General features: G+C 36.8%; 1 protein-coding gene across 1 annotated transcript in view; it reads left to right on the top strand.

Annotated features, from left to right (window-relative positions):
* The first annotated feature begins 3,448 nt into the window (after positions 1 to 3,448).
* The window catches only part of Klf7 (Kruppel-like factor 7), a 51,358-nt gene continuing 37,123 nt past the window's right edge, over positions 3,449 to 17,683 (top strand). Inside the window, 1 exon segment of the mRNA NM_001202491.1 lies at positions 3,449 to 3,656. Coding sequence (NP_001189420.1) covers positions 3,555 to 3,656 — 102 coding nt within the window. The 5' untranslated portion in view covers positions 3,449 to 3,554.

The following is a 17,683-nucleotide window of genomic DNA, read 5'->3' as shown; positions in this document are numbered from 1 at the left end:
CTCTTAATAACTACCTCCATTTTGACTCGGATAAGCGCACCTTATAATTTCACATGTGCCCTTTTTCCTTTCTTACAAGTGCCCCTTTCCTAAATCCTAATGATAATTCCCCCATTAGAACAAGAGCCCATTCTCCTTCTCTGGTAATTGACCCATAGGTACGAGAAGATACTCCTTTTCACTTCAGATAGGTGCCCCCTTCACCTGCGATAAATGCCCCTTTAAAATCTGATCGGTGCCCATTTGCTTTTAACTAATGCACATTTTCCCTTATTACAAGTGCCCCTTTTTCATTCACATAAGTGCCCCTTTTCATATCTGGTCATTGCCTCTTTTCAGATGCGATAAGTGCCTCCGCTCGGTCGCCCCTGGACGCCTTCATAGAAAACCCTAAATATCTTTGTGGCTTGACGATTTTCAAGATTGTTTGCATGTTAGATGGTAAGTACAGTAGAAGGAATATAATAAGTAACATTTCATACAAAAATTACGCAGTTTTTCATCAACCTACAACAATGTTACCAAGTCACTTTTTAAAAAGAGACTGAGATGACTTCTAAAGAAATGACATTTTAGGGGATGTGTGAGTTTTAAGGAGAAAATGTGTGAAGAGCGTTGAGGGGCTTCAAATTTCTTCTTTACTGATATACATGTACAGTTTTTATCCCAAAGTCCACTTGTTAGTATAAAATGACACCATAAGTGATGAAGAAGAATTATGTATGCATGTAAATATATTTAGGAAAAACCACGAAAACGCTTCAGGCTTTGAACTCCAAATTCCATGACGGGAAAAGAAAATGGGGGGGGGGGGGGGTGTCATTGCTTTTCAAAAAGGGGCATGGGATTCTTGTGCGCCACCGCCACAAGCCCGCAAGTGCGTTAAAGTTTGGTTCCCTATTAAAGTAATAAGATCTGATTGATTGATTACACGCCTGAGGCTGTCAATAAACAAAGAAGTAAGTTTTTTTTTTTATTCCGACTTTGTTTCAATCGTGCAAACATCCAGCGTTAGAAGTATATTCCCCTCCACGTATCAATTGCGTTGAGGGCGCCATACTAGCATATACAAAGACAATATTCAGAGCAACCATGCTAAATTACAACACTATAATGCATGCAACAGGCTTATTGAATTTAAATATAATACTTAAATATCATAAAACTAAGTCGTGTTTACAAGGCTTTTGGATATGACACAAACCTGTGTATATCAAATATACAGGCTCGTCAATTATATTTCGTGTCGGGCATGTACAAACTTTAGCTTTGCATTTCAATGTCACATCCTTGGCCACAACAACAAAAGGAGCGTTGTAATTTAGTATATAAGTTTCATTACAAATCCGTCGGTCAGAATTGATCCATACGCTGTTCCCAACATACTTGCAAAATTGGATGCAATTTCCATAAACCCTTCCATACATATTTAGCATTATACAATGTGTTGTATAAAGAACATAACAAAAGCGACGAAACGTCGTTCAACGGTTCAAGATCATTAAAAGTGTAAAAGATGACAAATACATAAAATAAAATTGGAAGAAGTGAGTTCCGAAAGGGGCGGGTGTATTTTCACATTTCTCGTGTTTAGTAGTAGCAAGCATAGTTGAACAACATACCTTCTTTGACAAAATTTGTTAAACCTACTGACGGAGTTAAGGAGGTGGTGGGGGCAGCCAATCCCTAACCCCCCTGTTAAAATTCCATTCTACTCTCGGTTGCTTCCATGGTCATTAATTGCACCATATTTCACATTTGGTGATTTGGTAAAATCTACAGAAACCTGTCACTTTTGGAACAAATTTCACTAGGAGCCGCATTTTATTGAAACTCGATGCTTCACCGACATGACCGAGACATTTCGAAAGTTTTCCGTTTTCTTTTTTAATCGAACTTCATAACGATGGGTGGTTCTTTTGCAGTGGTTAGAGGACCTACATAGGGCATGTCGGTTGTGAAACTTGAGTCCACTGACCGATCACTTGTTACTGGGTGAATAGCTGTTGCGTAATTCCACATTTGAACCCGCAATCATGTTACTTTAATGTGTACATATTATAAAAGAAAGTGAGTACAGTGGAACACTTTCAACCCAAGCGGCATCCGAGAAATTACGTCTATTTGTTTGTAACTATTAAACAAATATTTGGATCTGCCCCTGGTTGGACCAGTTATTGACCGCAGAGGGAGCAGATGGTTGTTCATAAAGAATATAACACAATTCAACCAGCAATAACGTAAAAAATGTATTTCATATAATTGCAGTATATGGCTTAGCTAAACGTAGCTGCTGTGACCGTGGTTAAAGGAAGACCAATAAAAAGACATGTATTTGATGGTAAACATAATAGGATTAGTCACTCCCTCCCACATTAGCCTTCTCCGTTCACCCTCTTTACCATGCCGTAGTATATATCCAATGTATCTCTATTTCATTTCGAATATATAAATCAAAACATTGACCTCATATCACATTAGTTTATCCTAAATTTCTATCAATCATATTCCACAAGTTTCGTCAATTCGTTAATGAAAGGATTCTCTTCCGAACCGTTGTTATATACATGTGTAAATGTATCATGATGTATGTTACGGTAATTCAATATATTTGTTTAATTTCGTATATTATCTGTATAAAATTATATACACTTGAAATATTGTTTTAAACCATATTATGTTCATGAATATGTATTATGAAGAAGAAATAATAGATGTAGAAACCAATAAATCAAATCAAATCAAATCAATACATTAACAATTAAATGAATTTCATGCATTTTCTGAAATGGGAGAGAGAGAAAAAGCGAACAGTGATTAGGGATATACGGCAATAATGCTGTCCTAGCTATTTTAATATATCAATATTTTATCCAGTACTTCGTGGTATCACAATCAGTGGGAATGGAAAGGACTTGCAAAATGAAGATGTATTATTTGCGTAAACGCACATGTGGGTCTATATATATATTGATTCGAATTTCTCCTCTAAATATCACAGAAAGAGGCAGAAAGATGGACTCAAATTTCACAAGGTGCTCACGGTAAGACAGCAACATTGTTACTGAACTTCGTCTTGATCGTCTCTCTTCCAGCTTATATACGAAGCCAAAAATAGAAACTGATATATTTTTCTCCATTATACCAAATAAGGAGCCGACCCCGTTGAGCAATGACCAATCAGCGATGAAGTGAATAATGTATATTGGTAGCGAGTTAAACGGCCTCGTCGATTGGCTCGTAGCGTAATTGGTTTGTGAACAGGTGCATGTCACGATGTGATTGGTTGATCGTGTGGGAACAAAATTAACATATAAATGCATATTCATAGTGTCGATTCATGCGAGGAGACCTCGGTGTTTGTGTGCATGCGCTGCGACCGGTGCGAGGGGGGCCGGGTCGGTTTTTGCAAATCAGACTGGACCAGCTTATCAAAACATTTCCCTATGTCACTCTAGAAATCGGCTAGGTAACTGCTTGAAACCTGGTGAATTTCTAGAGCCATTTTCTTCGGTTTTCTTGACTCTTGATCGGAAATTGGACGGTGTCTAACTATGGATGCGTTACCCAGTGGTGGAATTTTCAATGAGCTGGAAATTATCGGTGAAACTGGTTGCTTTTCGGCTCTGCCTTCTGTGGAAGAATCCTGGAGTCAGGTATGGTAGAATTAAATTGGTGGAAAATTACGTTTACTTCGTCGTGTTCATGCTAAATTTTTATTTCGATCGCCTCCTTCATTATTATCAAGCCAAGTAGCTTACATTCTCTGATTATAGGAGATCATCTATCCTAAATTTTAATGATAAGTCTCTTTTAGTTTTAATATTAATCATGTTTTTGCGTTGTTTTCACTACGGAAGAAAGTGGTCATTTTCTCACGTGTGATTATACGAGGGTTCCGAGCGTACGGAGGTTAGCAATATTACTACGAAAGCTCCGTTCAGCCTTTTTGAGACGGCCCCTATTTGAGAATACACACAAGTGTGTATTCAAAGCACAAGATTTGCATGGATAGCTAGTGTGTGTTTAATGCATATGGTATACTATGGTACGATATCTTTACCTCTGCTCTGTCATACATTTTTTTCTTCTCGACTCCGACTGTCAAACTCGAGGACATGAATAATGTAGAAATTCATACCATTAACCTGTCTGGAACCCTTTCCACTTCAAGATCGTACAGATTGCCGACAGTGATTTCAGCCAGGGCTCTGACAATAATGTAAAGTACATGTATTGTTCACGAATCACAAAAAAGAAAATCAATAACACAAGATATAATAGTCTACCTTAACTGACCAGCTATTCGTCTAACAATAATTTCTCTAGTAAAATGCTCAATTCGCCATGTGTTGAGCTTGATATTGTCTATCTGAACTGTTTACGGCTAACCTAAAAAATAGATGGCATATTCTTCCCTGATTGTCTAGCTATTTTACAAGTATTTTAATGAAAATTTTCTCTGCAAAACATGTGAATATACACATATCATCCACTGTCACTGAGCAAAAATTCTGGGAGCAACTTTAGAATACATTTCTTTATCAACATTTATAGTCATTGCTGAACTAAAAAACTGAAACACTTTAGTTAGAAATAACTTTTGTGATTTCAATACATTTATTTGTCTTAAATAATTTACCCTTTTGGGTTTGTACGACACTTGCTCCTGTGAAAATTTCTCTGTGGTAATTTCCTACACGAACCAAGTTCAATCCTAAACCTGACCCTAAATCTAGCCGGATCCACAACTCTAACCCTATTCTAGTTTTGATGAATTAAAGCCTTGAGCGATTGTCACCATAGCGAATGTTGGAGAATCTACATGTATACATACCTGTATCTTCGGTTTGTTGATTGTAAATTCAAAGTGAAACAAGAACCTGTTGTTCCAACTATAGGGCTTCTTCTATAACTGCTATGTAATGAAAGCATTATCAATATAAGAGTTAGCATGTAACTGTCATGATCATAGATAATCTGGCACATGCATGAAGCCACACATTAGCCTAAGTTGTGTGTACAGTAGTATGCAAATAAATGAAACTTGAACAGAGAAGAAAAAAAGAAAGTATTACATAATTACTGGCAGGGATGATGCAATTTAAATCACAATTGAATTAAATCACTTCAATACATTTGTGTGTTAAATTAGTATGCATAATGCAGTCATGATCTTTCGTTACCCTCCACTCCACTGTCTGTAGGCCTATACATTGTGGAAATTCTGAAATAATTTTGAACCTCATTTTTTAATTTTTTAAATATCAATTTTCACTTCTTTTTGAATTGTGATATCTTCCAACCCTGAAATCATACTCATAATCATATAATTTATTAGGCTAATTAGCCATTTTAATGCAAAACATCCTCATGAACTCAAGTTTAAATCACAAATGTCCTTGATTTGAAGAAAAAAAATTGATTTGGATTTTAGAAGATGTTTTTATTTATAAAAACAAATATCTTGTGATGAGGTCATTAGGTCAACATAAATAGGCCCATAACATTGCAGAAAAATCTATATAAACTGTCTGTGTTTGCTTAATCTTTTTTTTTGGTTGAGTTATGGGCATGTGCCAAGTGTACAGTGTAGTGAAATACAAAATCACTATACCGGTATACCCAAGAGGGATCTTGTATCTCTACTCAAGAAGGAAAGAAGAATTTATCAAAACAAATTTTCAGACAAATTAGATTCTGCAGACCTCTATAACAATATAATTTTGAAAAATGTGCTGTGTTTACTATACATGTATATGCTATGAATTCCTGTTTACAGTTTGACAATGCTATGAATAGCACCAGTGTTTAGTTTATGTAAAGGTAAATGGGCAGTATTTTGCGATTACATGTACAGCATACAGTAGTACCAGCACTTATTTCGTTTATAAAGGATCTGTCATTGTCTTATTAATTAGGCTAGGGGCTCTAATTGACCATACCACAAATATCATGTTTGACAGAAGATGGCGACTACCTTCCTCCCACACTGCGTAGGTCAGCACATGTGCAGATACGAGGAAGATGATAAGACAAGGTTTCTTCCGGCTTCCATAGAGAATGTATAACAGTGTAACCTAATTTCTTAATTTTTTCCTAAATGATTATTCAGGTTTCATGAACTTCTCACTATTTATGAGTTAGAACTACTCTTCTTCTTCCATTTGACATTTCAATCATTTCATTTGGCGGTTTCTAAATCGAGATTTTACAGTTTAACTGAGAATCTTTCGTAACAGTTTAGCTTAATAAACAAGTTGTTTATTTGAGGACGAAAACAAGCACTGCACCTACATTTGTAAAGTCGCGTGACAAACATTGCGATGTTTCAACTGCGAGCATTTATGTGTATACTCGCCAAGCATACCAAACACCACGTACATTAAACAAAAATCACACATCTGTTTGGAATGTTTCTGGCTTGGAATCTTTGCCGGTTTGGCGTAGTTGCCTTGGAAACATCACTGAAACATTATGGTCAGACTCCGGTTTGGCTTTTTTTTGCGCGCGTTTGGTTGCAAGTGTACATGGTACTGATGATTTGATGAAATCATAATCTGCATTGGTTCCAAAACTATAATTTCTATCAGACTTTACAGTTTCCATTCTATTTGGATGGGAACCATAAGTACCTTTGTCAAATATATGCCCATGGCAGGTGCCTACCCTCTACATGTATGTATCTATGGCCAGATACCCTAGTTAAGGTAGCGAGAATCGCTTGAGACAAGAAAAGCTTAGTAATTAAATTGCACTCAAGGGTGTACCGGCATGTGTATTTCATGGATCGCTATTAGACTTTTATTTCCACCGAACATGTTCAGATCTCTTTCCTATTCTAATTGGATAGTTTGAACAGAAATGTAAAACAAATGGGCCTATCATATCATTACCCACATATAAGCAATGGGGATTACCGGTACATGTATATCATGCACTGTGTGTTGGAGCCTATGTTAGTTGGCACGCTTGATGTGGTGTAGTGCAATTTGTAAGTGTCAAGGTGGCTTTGGAAGTCTTAGACTCATGCTGTTTTCCAATCATAGGATGTTGATTAATATGTTGGATCACTAAGCTTCCCATCATCTGTTGTGTACGATCCTGGGTTACCTTCATGAAGACCTCCTTTAATTGTCACTCACTGGAACAGCTTTCTATTGCTGCTGCCATGCATATCTGCTTCTTAAAGGGGAAGTCCACCCTGATACTAAGTTGGTTTTTAATAGAAGCTGAAAAATAGAAACGGGTCAGTGAAAGTTTGAGCAAATTCCTTTTAAAAATAAGAAAGTTATAAATCTTTGAAGTTGTCATCAGTGAAACACAAATTGACAACACTGTGCCGTACCTTGCATGCTCCTTTCCAAATGCTCTGTACAGAAAAATGTATAAACTTTAGTTTTCTTGGTTATTGTTGACGGAATAGATTTGTTTCATACAGTGGTTGTATAAAAACATATTTGCAATAATTAGATCTAGGTTGAATGGATAAAAGAAAATACAAACTTTGATTTCTTTTAGGACAGGGCAAATGGGAGGGGGCTCGCAAAATATGTCACAGAGTTGCCAATTTGTGTTCGATTGATCGCACCTTCAAAAATTCATAATTTTCCTCTTTTTTCTTGTTGCTCAAAATCTCACTGACCTGTTTCTCTCATTAGCTGCTTCTATTAAAACCACATTAATATCAGGGTGAGATTCCCCTTTAATTGTCACTCACCAAAACAGCTTTCTGTTGTTGCTGTCAAGCCTACAGTAGCTGTCATGCATGTCTGCTCCTTAACCTACCAGTCAGCTCACTAATTGTTCATCTGCTAATACAACAAAATCATTGTTCATCTGCTAATACAACAAAATCATACTCTGCTATGTCTTCTTGTTTTCTGTAAGAATTCTAACCAGGGACCTTTCATTTCTCTGTTTTTATTTTTCTTCAAGTATGAATGTCTGCTCAAAAGCTAACTGAAAAACTGGCCACTTTGACTGCAATGTAATTTGTGTTTTCAGTTCACCTCATTCCAAGAACTTAATGACATGAAAGGTTGACTGCACTCTCGTGTTATTCATTTAGACTTTCCCACATTTTAAAAAGTATAACTGCGGTGAATGCAGATAATGCAATGAGTGAATACATGTGTGGGGGCTAAATTTAGCCTTCTAAAGGTAAGAAATATTTGCCATCAAAAAATTATGTTGACCCCTTTTAAAAATCAAATAACAAGGATTTCAGAGATTTGTAGTGTAAAACAAATGATGCTTGTCTTCATTCAGTATATATCTGCTTGGTTGAGCCCGACGTGTTCACCTAATTCCCATCCTACTCTACATAGTTTTGTACCATGGGTGTACTATACATGTACATGTTGTAGGAGCTAGGTCATAGGTTCATGCCGATAGATCAATGTAACAAACTTATTCTGTATACCGGTATATATCTATGGAGATTATGATAATGATAGGCTGATAGCCGCATTTGTATCGCTCAATATGCTACGATTCTGAGAGCTTTACGTAGTAATTAATATTGCCTGGGTCATTGGATTCTATTGTAAATCCCAACATGTTAGTGCACATGCTCTGCTCCCTGCTGAGAATTCCGGCCGACATGTATTCATAAAAATATATTAATTAACATTTCACAGAAAAGATTTTACCTGTATCTATATTGTCTGGATGTGCAGACTAATGGCATCATATAGGCCACTCAAGCTATCATTATCACATCGATCTCAGTACCCTACCCCCCAAAAAACGTGCCAATGGCCTGTTTAGATTATAGGAAATTTATTTGAAACTTGTACAAAAAAACGTATTAAAAAAAAATCATTGTATAGACTAGAAAACAACATTATATAAAGAAGTAATATTGGCAAGGTCGGTTGACATGACAGCTGGCCATATTGCTAAGCCCTCTCCATTACAATATGACGTTCAGACTAGAGCGGGACCCTCATTAATTATCAAGTTTTGTTTGAAACGATGCTCATGCATATGTTCAGACTAGCACAAATTTAATTATTTATCATATGCATGTATATGCAGCTAAACTATACAAGACTCATATAGCTATTGGTTAAATGCTGCTAGTCTGAATGGAGGGTAATCCTTCATGCAAATTAGCAACACGGAATAATTGGATTATATTCAAGCAAGCTGATGATTCATCCTATATGCTGTTTATTCTTTGCTCGGCTTTGTGTGTTTGTGTGTCAGGTGTACATGTTCAGGATTTTTAATCAATTTTTTCCCTCTAATTTAGCATAAATCTTTGATATCCTTTTTTCCAGACAGGGATGCTTTTAATTTTGTCATGTTCTGTAGACCTACCAGTATATTGCTTTTCCATGGTCATGGTTTAATAAATACAGTGCAGTTATTTTTTCATTTTATTTCAATTGTCTAGTACATTGTACTTGATGACTTAATTTTTGACATGACAAAATAGAATTATGTACATGTAGTACATGTATTGTACAGTAAGCTAATAGTATACCGGTATGCATGGACTTGCAACCTCATGATTGTCAATTCCTTCCTTATCAATTCTGTAGAAACTGAAAGGAAAAAGAATGAATATTCATAGTATTCATACCAGGGATTTTATTAGATTGAAATAATGGAATCACTATAACCAAGTTTATAAATCAATGCTAAAGAGAATAGATCAGATGCCTCGGAGAGTACATAAATATTAAAAGAGGGTTTATGGAATATCACGGTTTCATTACAGCCCTGCTTCTTTCCTGTGTATTTCCAACGTCTACAGTAATAGATCATTTCCATTGCCATATTATGAAGAGTGCAGAAAGAAGGGCACTGCATATATTGCTGTACAGTGTATTTAGTCATACAAGTATTTTATTTTGTACCGGTACATGCCAGATGCTTGTTCATGATTGTGCATGCTCAAGTATTATGGCAGGCCTTTATGTACATGTACTTGTATGGGAATGGAAAAGCTGTGATGTTTTTAATGAAGTTCTTGTAGATTCTGGAATTTGAAGCTCCTGGTAGGAAAATGAAGGATATCAGATTTATTAATTGCCCTAGTTAATTGCACTAATTTATTTATTGACAGTGCATCTACAAAATATAAACAGTGTTCGTCACAAACCATGTTGATAACTTCCTTGTTTCTTTACATGTAGCAAGCAAGCATTCGCCATTGCTTAGAAAATATGGAAGTGTACTAGAATAAATTGTCATTAGATCACTTCCCTGTTTATTACAGTTGGAATATATTTTCAAATTAAGCCAACGACAACAAAGATTATACTGAAGGAAGTGCCATGATCATTTCCAGTTCTGTTCTTGGGAACAGGAATATTTAGAGTTTGGGGAAAGGAAATTAGTGAGTTCTTCTATGAGGAGATTCATTCAAGGGGCAGGTGCAAAAGTGCAGATATTTTAAGAAGTGATTGTGATCACTTTCTCAGATGGGAGGCACACATATACTATTGAAGACATGTAGGAGCCTCAGAAAGGAATCTTGACTGCATTTATATCCTGTTTTGTCCTGTCAAGAAATTAACTCTTTGTGCGGCTAGCAGAAGAGCTTAAAGGTATAGACCAGTTATGGAAACGCCCCCCTTTTCAACAAATGAAATAGGAGCTCTTATTTCCAATCATGTGAAAGAATATGTTTGGACTAATACGTGATGATACAAATTTTCCTGGGAAACCACCTAATAATTGATATATTTGGTAAATTATCATATCTATCCAGCCTGGATAGACATCGCGTAGTCCCTTATACATGTACATCTTTCTGTGTACAGTCCGTGTAACTTTACCAAGACTGGGGCAAATTTCTTATCATTTTGATGATTCCAGAACCTTGCAGTACACACCAATACTTATATGCTAGATGATCAACCTTTTCTCCTAACCTTTTTCTGATCCACAACGTTTCTTTCACAATGCAATCGCATGACCAGAACTGGTCTATACCTTTAAGCATAAAAATGCATGTAACTTTAAAAATGTATGTATATATATATATATATATATATATATGTGCTTATATGATACAAATCTACTCAAAATTAGTTAGTCACCATCCATTTTTTACTTTTTATTCATTGATAATGAGAAAAATCCACTTCTTGTTTTAATAGAATACAGTATGCAAAGGGCAATGAAGATGCACCAGAAATTCAATTGATGACAATGTGCTAATGCCCTTATGCCAGCCACATGAGGAGCTGCAGGGAAATAAGACGTATAAGTTGCGCATAATTTGGCTCCACCAAAAGGGGTTTTGATTAGTTCTGAGACTAGCCGAAAATGAGGAACAAAATTATGCAAGGGGGAAAAAATTGTGAAAGAATAATATTTACTCAAGATGTATATCAAGCATAGGGGTCTGTCCCAGTGTTAGTATAGGGAATATTTGTTTAGCGATGAGTCTAACCTCAGACGGACCCCATTCACACTCCCACCAAAGACATGCAATGCTTGCTATTGAATAGAGTGAGATATCCATGAGAACATGGCAGTAGTACGCTTTGTTTGAAATCACATTTAATGCATGTTTTTTATTATGCCTCCGCCACCGAAGGTGGTGCCGGAGGCATCATGTTTTCGGGTTGTCCGTCCGTACGTCCGTACGTCCGTCCGTCCGTACGTCCGTCCGTCCGTCCCGTTTGACCGTTATCACAATATCTCAAGAACCATTTAAGATTTAAACTTAAGACTCGGGAATAGTATTTATCACCATAGGAAGACGATCTGATTAGATTTTGGAGTACGTAGGTCAAAGGTCACAGGTCACAGAGGTCAACTTATGAAATTCCTTGTATTGAGTTTGTTAGCGCGATATCTCAAGAACCATTTGAGATTTAAACTTCAAACTTAAGGATAGTATGTATCACCATAGGAAGACGATCTGATTAGATTTTGGAGCATGTATGTCAAAGGTCAAGGGTCACAGAGGTCAACTTATGAAATTCCATACATTGAGATTGTTATCATGATATCTCAAGAACCACTGGAGATTTAAACTTCAAACTTAGTGATAGTGTGTATCACTATAGGAAAACAATCTGAGTAGATTTTGGAGCACGTATGTCAAAGGTCAAGGGTCACAGAGGTCAACTTATGAAATTCCATACATTGAGATTGTTATCATGATATCTCAAGAACCACTGGAGATTTAAACTTCAAACTTAGTGATAGTGTGTATCACCATAGGAAGACGATCTGATTAGATTTTGGAGCACGTAGGTCAAAGGTCAAAGGCCACAGCGCACATTATGAATGCAAAAACAGCTTGTGATCGCGTTATCTCAAGAACCGATTGATGGATTCATGCCAAAATTAGGTCATGTTTGTTACTTGCAGAGCCAATGAACTGAGTAGATTCTTGGTTCATAAGGTCAAAGGTCAAAGGTCATGGGCCCATTATGTATGCAAAAATAGCTTGTGAACGCATTCTCATTAGAACTGACAGATGGATTACTATTTAACTCAGAACATCTTGCAGAGCCAATGAACTGAGTAGATTTTATGGTCATGAGGTCAAAGATCAAAGGGTCATATATGTATATGAGAAATTGCTTGTAATCACAATATTCTGAGAACCTGTCAATGGATTACCATTGAACGTGAATTCAATTTTTTTTTCTGTTTTGGTTTGTAAAATTGCTCTTTAACGGAGGCATCATTTTCGACTGCGCGCAGTCGAATTCCATCTAGTTCTCATTAAGACAGGGTGTTCAAACAAAGCTTTACAAGCCTTTTTATTGCTAAAGCAGCACAGGTCAATGTGAATGGAATCCAAAACTATTCTGATAGGATATATTTTTAGCTAGGGCCTATTTTGTGTGTTTATGTATCCTATGCTAGATTTCTTCTTTATTTTTTGCCTTTAACCTTCTTATCTTATTCTTTATCTTTTCCTTTGATTTGGCATCTTTCCTTAATGACATGTTATTATCTAATTCTTTCCTTTCTCTGGCAATTTCTATCTTTCTCTACCTTTTTTTTTGGGGGGGGGGAGGGGGGGGGGAGGAGATGAGAAAAGTCAACGATGACAAAAAATACGCTCATTTACACATCCCCAAAACCATTTAGATTTTTTTTTTTTGGGGGGGGGGGGACTGCCATTTACACATCTGGAAAAACCCATCAGAATTCATCAGTGTTTGATAATTTTGTTTGTTTGTGTGTGTGCATGTGTTAGCATCGAAGCGTGGAACATTACATGTACATGATCAAATTCCGGAATGATTCACCAATATTTTGAGAGCAAGTACATGTAGTTACACTGCACAAACTGGTTTCTACTGGCAGTTAAAAAAAAAACACTCTAGAGGTGGGTTTTTTTATTCAGATTTTTTGTCAGGTTTATGAGTACCCGATAGTCGCTAACCAACTTCGGACGAAACAACAGAATATAAGTAAAAAATGTTTTTTGGTTAGAGTGTAAATGCAGCTAATATACTGTTACTGTGATACAATAAAAAAAAAAAAGAAGACAATTGAAGCAATTATAACTGAACTGGGCTCATGCACATACATGTAAGCATCCAGGAATGAGCTGATGAAATTTTGGTTGTAAGATCACATACCAGGGTCATGCATAAAGCGTTAGAATTTCAGAAGATGTGGATTGTGTGAATGGGGTTGTTCATTGTTGAGATTTGTAGCTGGAGAAAAAAAAGGTGTTCCATCTCTGTTGGCTGTATGCTTCAGACATAACATGAGGAAAAGAGAAAAGCATGGGAAACAAAATTATGGTAGGTCTGTTCGGGAAATGCACTTTGGAATGGGCTTTGCAGCATGAATAAACTTGTTTGCTTATGACCAATGTACAGTAATATACTTGTAAAAGGGCCTGTATCGTATCATTTGCTCTTATCAAGAATTGCATTCTTTTCAAATGATTCACAGCCTGATCCACAGCATGCATTTTAAATGTAAACAGAGAGGTTGTTTTGCCTGTTGAGTTTGGTAGGCCCACTACTTTGTAAGTTTTTATTTTAACCTTTGGTATGATCTGGACAAGATTCTTAACTGAGGTTCGTGTTGTATTATTCAAACAATGACTGTTGTACAGCATACATTGAGTTACATGTAAAATTGTAAATCTATAGAGTCAAATGTTGAGGTTAAGACAGCAGTAAATACTATGTTGGGCTTTTCAACCCCCCCCCCCCCTCCCCCCAAACCACCCCAAAACAGAAGAGCAATACTCTTCAGTCATATAGACGCGATCATAGACACGATAGGCCTACATGTTTCTCCCATCATGGGTACATTGTTCATTGCATATTGGCTATTTAAAGCTAAAGACCAGTTCTGGTCATGCGATTGCATTGTGAAAGAAACATTGTGAAATTGATCAAAACAGGTTGATCATCTAGCATAGATGTACTGCAAGGTTCTGGAATCATCAAAATGATAAGAAATTTGGCCAAGTCTTCATAAAGTTAGAATCACTGTACACAGAAAGATGTGACTACACACACGTGCGCGACACGTGCATTTGTATCTCTTAACAGGCAAGAGATACACTAATTTACCAAATATATCAATTAGTAGGCGGTTTTCCGTCAACATTTTTATCATCATGTATTATTCAAAACATATTCTTTCACATGATTGGTAATAGGAGCTTCCATTTCATTTTTTGAAATTGGGGCGTTTCCAATACTGGTCTTTACCTTTAACGACATCCGTGAAAACTATTAAAAAAGAGATTTTTACTCTAGTCTTGTGAAAATCATAGATTGGTGTAAATCAACTTGTGTGTGGCTGGCATCATAGACATAGGGAAGTAAAGTGAGCTAATACCCTGTTATATCTGTATCACTAGGTGTTACACCAAACAACTATCTGGGGTAAACAAGAGGTGACATTCCTTTTGCCCTGCAATAAAAAGCAGTGTGGTGCTGGGACCCAGTTTATAAATACTAGGACGCATGTCTTGGGAGAACAGAAACACACTGCCATGGTAACACGTTGCCCATTGGTGAAATGCTCGCTGAGTGCTAGCTAGCTAGCTAGCGATAGCGCTATTGCAATTAACTGCGATTTTTAATTGTGGTTGAGAGTGTGTACTTGAGGCACTGTAGATACCTAATGGACTCTGTATTAAAATTGGCGTTAGTTATGTTGATTTTCCATGCCATTCAAATGAACAACTATAGGCTGTGTTGCTTCTCATGTGTGGAGTGGACAGAGAACAGCGAGAAAGAGTTGCATAAAGACGATGAGAAGTAATATGTCAGAAAGGGGGTACTGTTCAGTCCCACCTACATGTACATTGTAGGTACCTTCTCGAACTTGAGTTGCGGGTGGATTTTAATTTATCCATAAGTACATGTGCATGATTAGAGCAAGTGAGCGTGCTACCGAGTAGGGTCTTCCGGTGTCTACTACCCTAGCATCACATGAGACGGTCTAGCACAACTTTTATATCCTGTTTGTGCTGTGTTCGTGCATTGTCCTTGTACTGTAAGCATTTACATCTACAGTGAACAAGGGGCGACATGGCTTGACCTCCGGAGGTTGCCGTGTGTTTTTGGCAGATATGAATAGGTTTTAAGTTTGGACACAGGTCATATAAAAATGATCATGAAAAACTAGTTCTCAAAATTATACAATAGGCATCAGAAATTGGCAATGATTATTAACTTGAATGTAGGTGAAGGCATATAAAACACGATTGCATTTGTCTTGTTTTACATAAACCTCAATGAAAAAAGCCACTGAATATAACTGAACCTCTAGCAAGGATATAGGCATACAATGTATCATATTTCTACAGAACTACTGGTAGTACCTGAAGTAGTAGTGGCCTGTCATAGATTTGTTTACATGTCATGCTGCTCAAGGGATGTTTAATCATCACCAGTGGTAGATTCTTCTTTTTCTGAAATTTGAATGAGGTATGATGAAGATGTGTTGCAACTTGATTTAATTTTGTAGTCAGCATACATATCGTCGCTGTTTTCACGAAGTGACGGTAGCGAAAAAAAATTGCATTCACTTTGCATTACGATTTTCCTCGCTACCGTCACTTCGTGAAAACAAGGACGATATGTACATGTACAAGTCCCAGCTCGAGCCTTTGGACACCATATTTCGGAAGATGAAAAGAGCATTAATAATATGCAGAGAAAAAAGATTGCTATACCTATATGTATGTCAGATCCCAGTGAAGATAAATTTGAAATGGAATGACTAAATATGTTGATTAGTGTTTAAAATATTTAGAATGATGTAATGTGTGTAACGTTTATAATGTTTTGAATGACTAAATCAACAGATATCTAGTGTAATAATTCAATACAAAGAAAGAGAAGAGCAAATTGGAGAGAGATTGCAAAATGATACAGATGGCAAGAGAGCACTTTACAAGGTGTACTGTGATACCAAGAAAAGAAATATAGTAAAAATTATTGCTCTTGAAAATATAATGCCCTCATATTCCAAATATAACTTTAGATGGCATTCATCCTTTCCCACTAGTTAACTTGGGTGAATACAGAAAATTTGGAGGAAAAAAAATATGAAAGTTCAAATGAAATATTTTCATTTATTTACTACATTAACATAGCCAGTTTTCCTAATTACTTCAAAGCAGCTTGATTTACAATGCTTATGTATGATCAGTTCTCTAATCTACCGGTATCTATAAAATTAAGAGATGAAAATTGAAATGCTTATAAATTTTCATAACAAAAGAGAAAATTAAGGAAAGAAAGGAGATTATTTTAAACAAATATTTAAAATGAAGAAAAAAAATGCTGACAATGACATTGGATCAGAAGCTCATACATTTGTAAATCAAATTAAGAGATGGAACGTACGTTAGAGCCAAGGTAAGGCTCTCAGGTATGAATGACAAAGATCACAACAACAAATGTAGATGGAGAGCAAGATAACATCATGGACAAATCAAGCTAGTTTGCCTTTGAGGGAGAGGCTGCAGGGAGCATCACTGTCAAACAGCCGTTCACAGCGGTCACCATGACAGTCAGCGAGATAAATTTGTAAGGATGAGCACGTTCTCAGTAGGCTGACCCTGTCAAATTTCTTCCCCAGTTGACCTTGTGCTTCTTCAGGCCTCACAGGACATGCCGTGAGCTTCTCTTCTGCTCTACGTTGCTCCCTCATACTGTTCATAGGTTATTTTATTTACGGTCTCTGTCTTTTTATCTGTGGATTGTTAATTTGAGATGCAGGCAGTAGGGCAGGATGAGGGGCATGCTTTGTGGATGGATGATTTTTCGCTATGACTCAGAGAAGTTAGCATGATCGAGCTTTCGATTGACAAATGAAGAGGGTCGGTAGACAACAGCAATGAGCTTTAAGTCTTTGGTTTAGCTACATGTAGGGTGGATTTTAATATGCCTGAACATGATAAAGTTATATTTGTCCTTGTATAGAAAGAGGAATGGAGATGAAGAGGAGTGAGGAATTGTGAAAGATGACAAGAAAGCAGAGAAAGGGCGCGTTCATGCTTGATTTTGACGGCCAGAATCAGGCATCTGTTACGCGTTTAGTTTAAAACACGCTTGCGTTCATGCTCATTTTTGTAGAATCACCGAAAAACGGCGATCACCGATCGTAAACTCACAAAAAGATGCGTTTACAATTTGTAAACGCGTTTAAATGGGGTCAACGCACTGACCTCTAGTGGGTCTACGTAGCATGCGCACACAGGTTTGCGAAT

Source organism: Strongylocentrotus purpuratus, unplaced genomic scaffold, assembly GCF_000002235.5.
Source record: "Strongylocentrotus purpuratus isolate Spur 01 unplaced genomic scaffold, Spur_5.0 spur5_scaffold_7, whole genome shotgun sequence".
Classification (NCBI taxonomy): domain Eukaryota; kingdom Metazoa; phylum Echinodermata; class Echinoidea; order Camarodonta; family Strongylocentrotidae; genus Strongylocentrotus; species Strongylocentrotus purpuratus.
The sequence above is the reverse complement of the archived record's forward strand: the minus strand, read 5'-3'. Positions and strand labels throughout refer to the sequence as shown.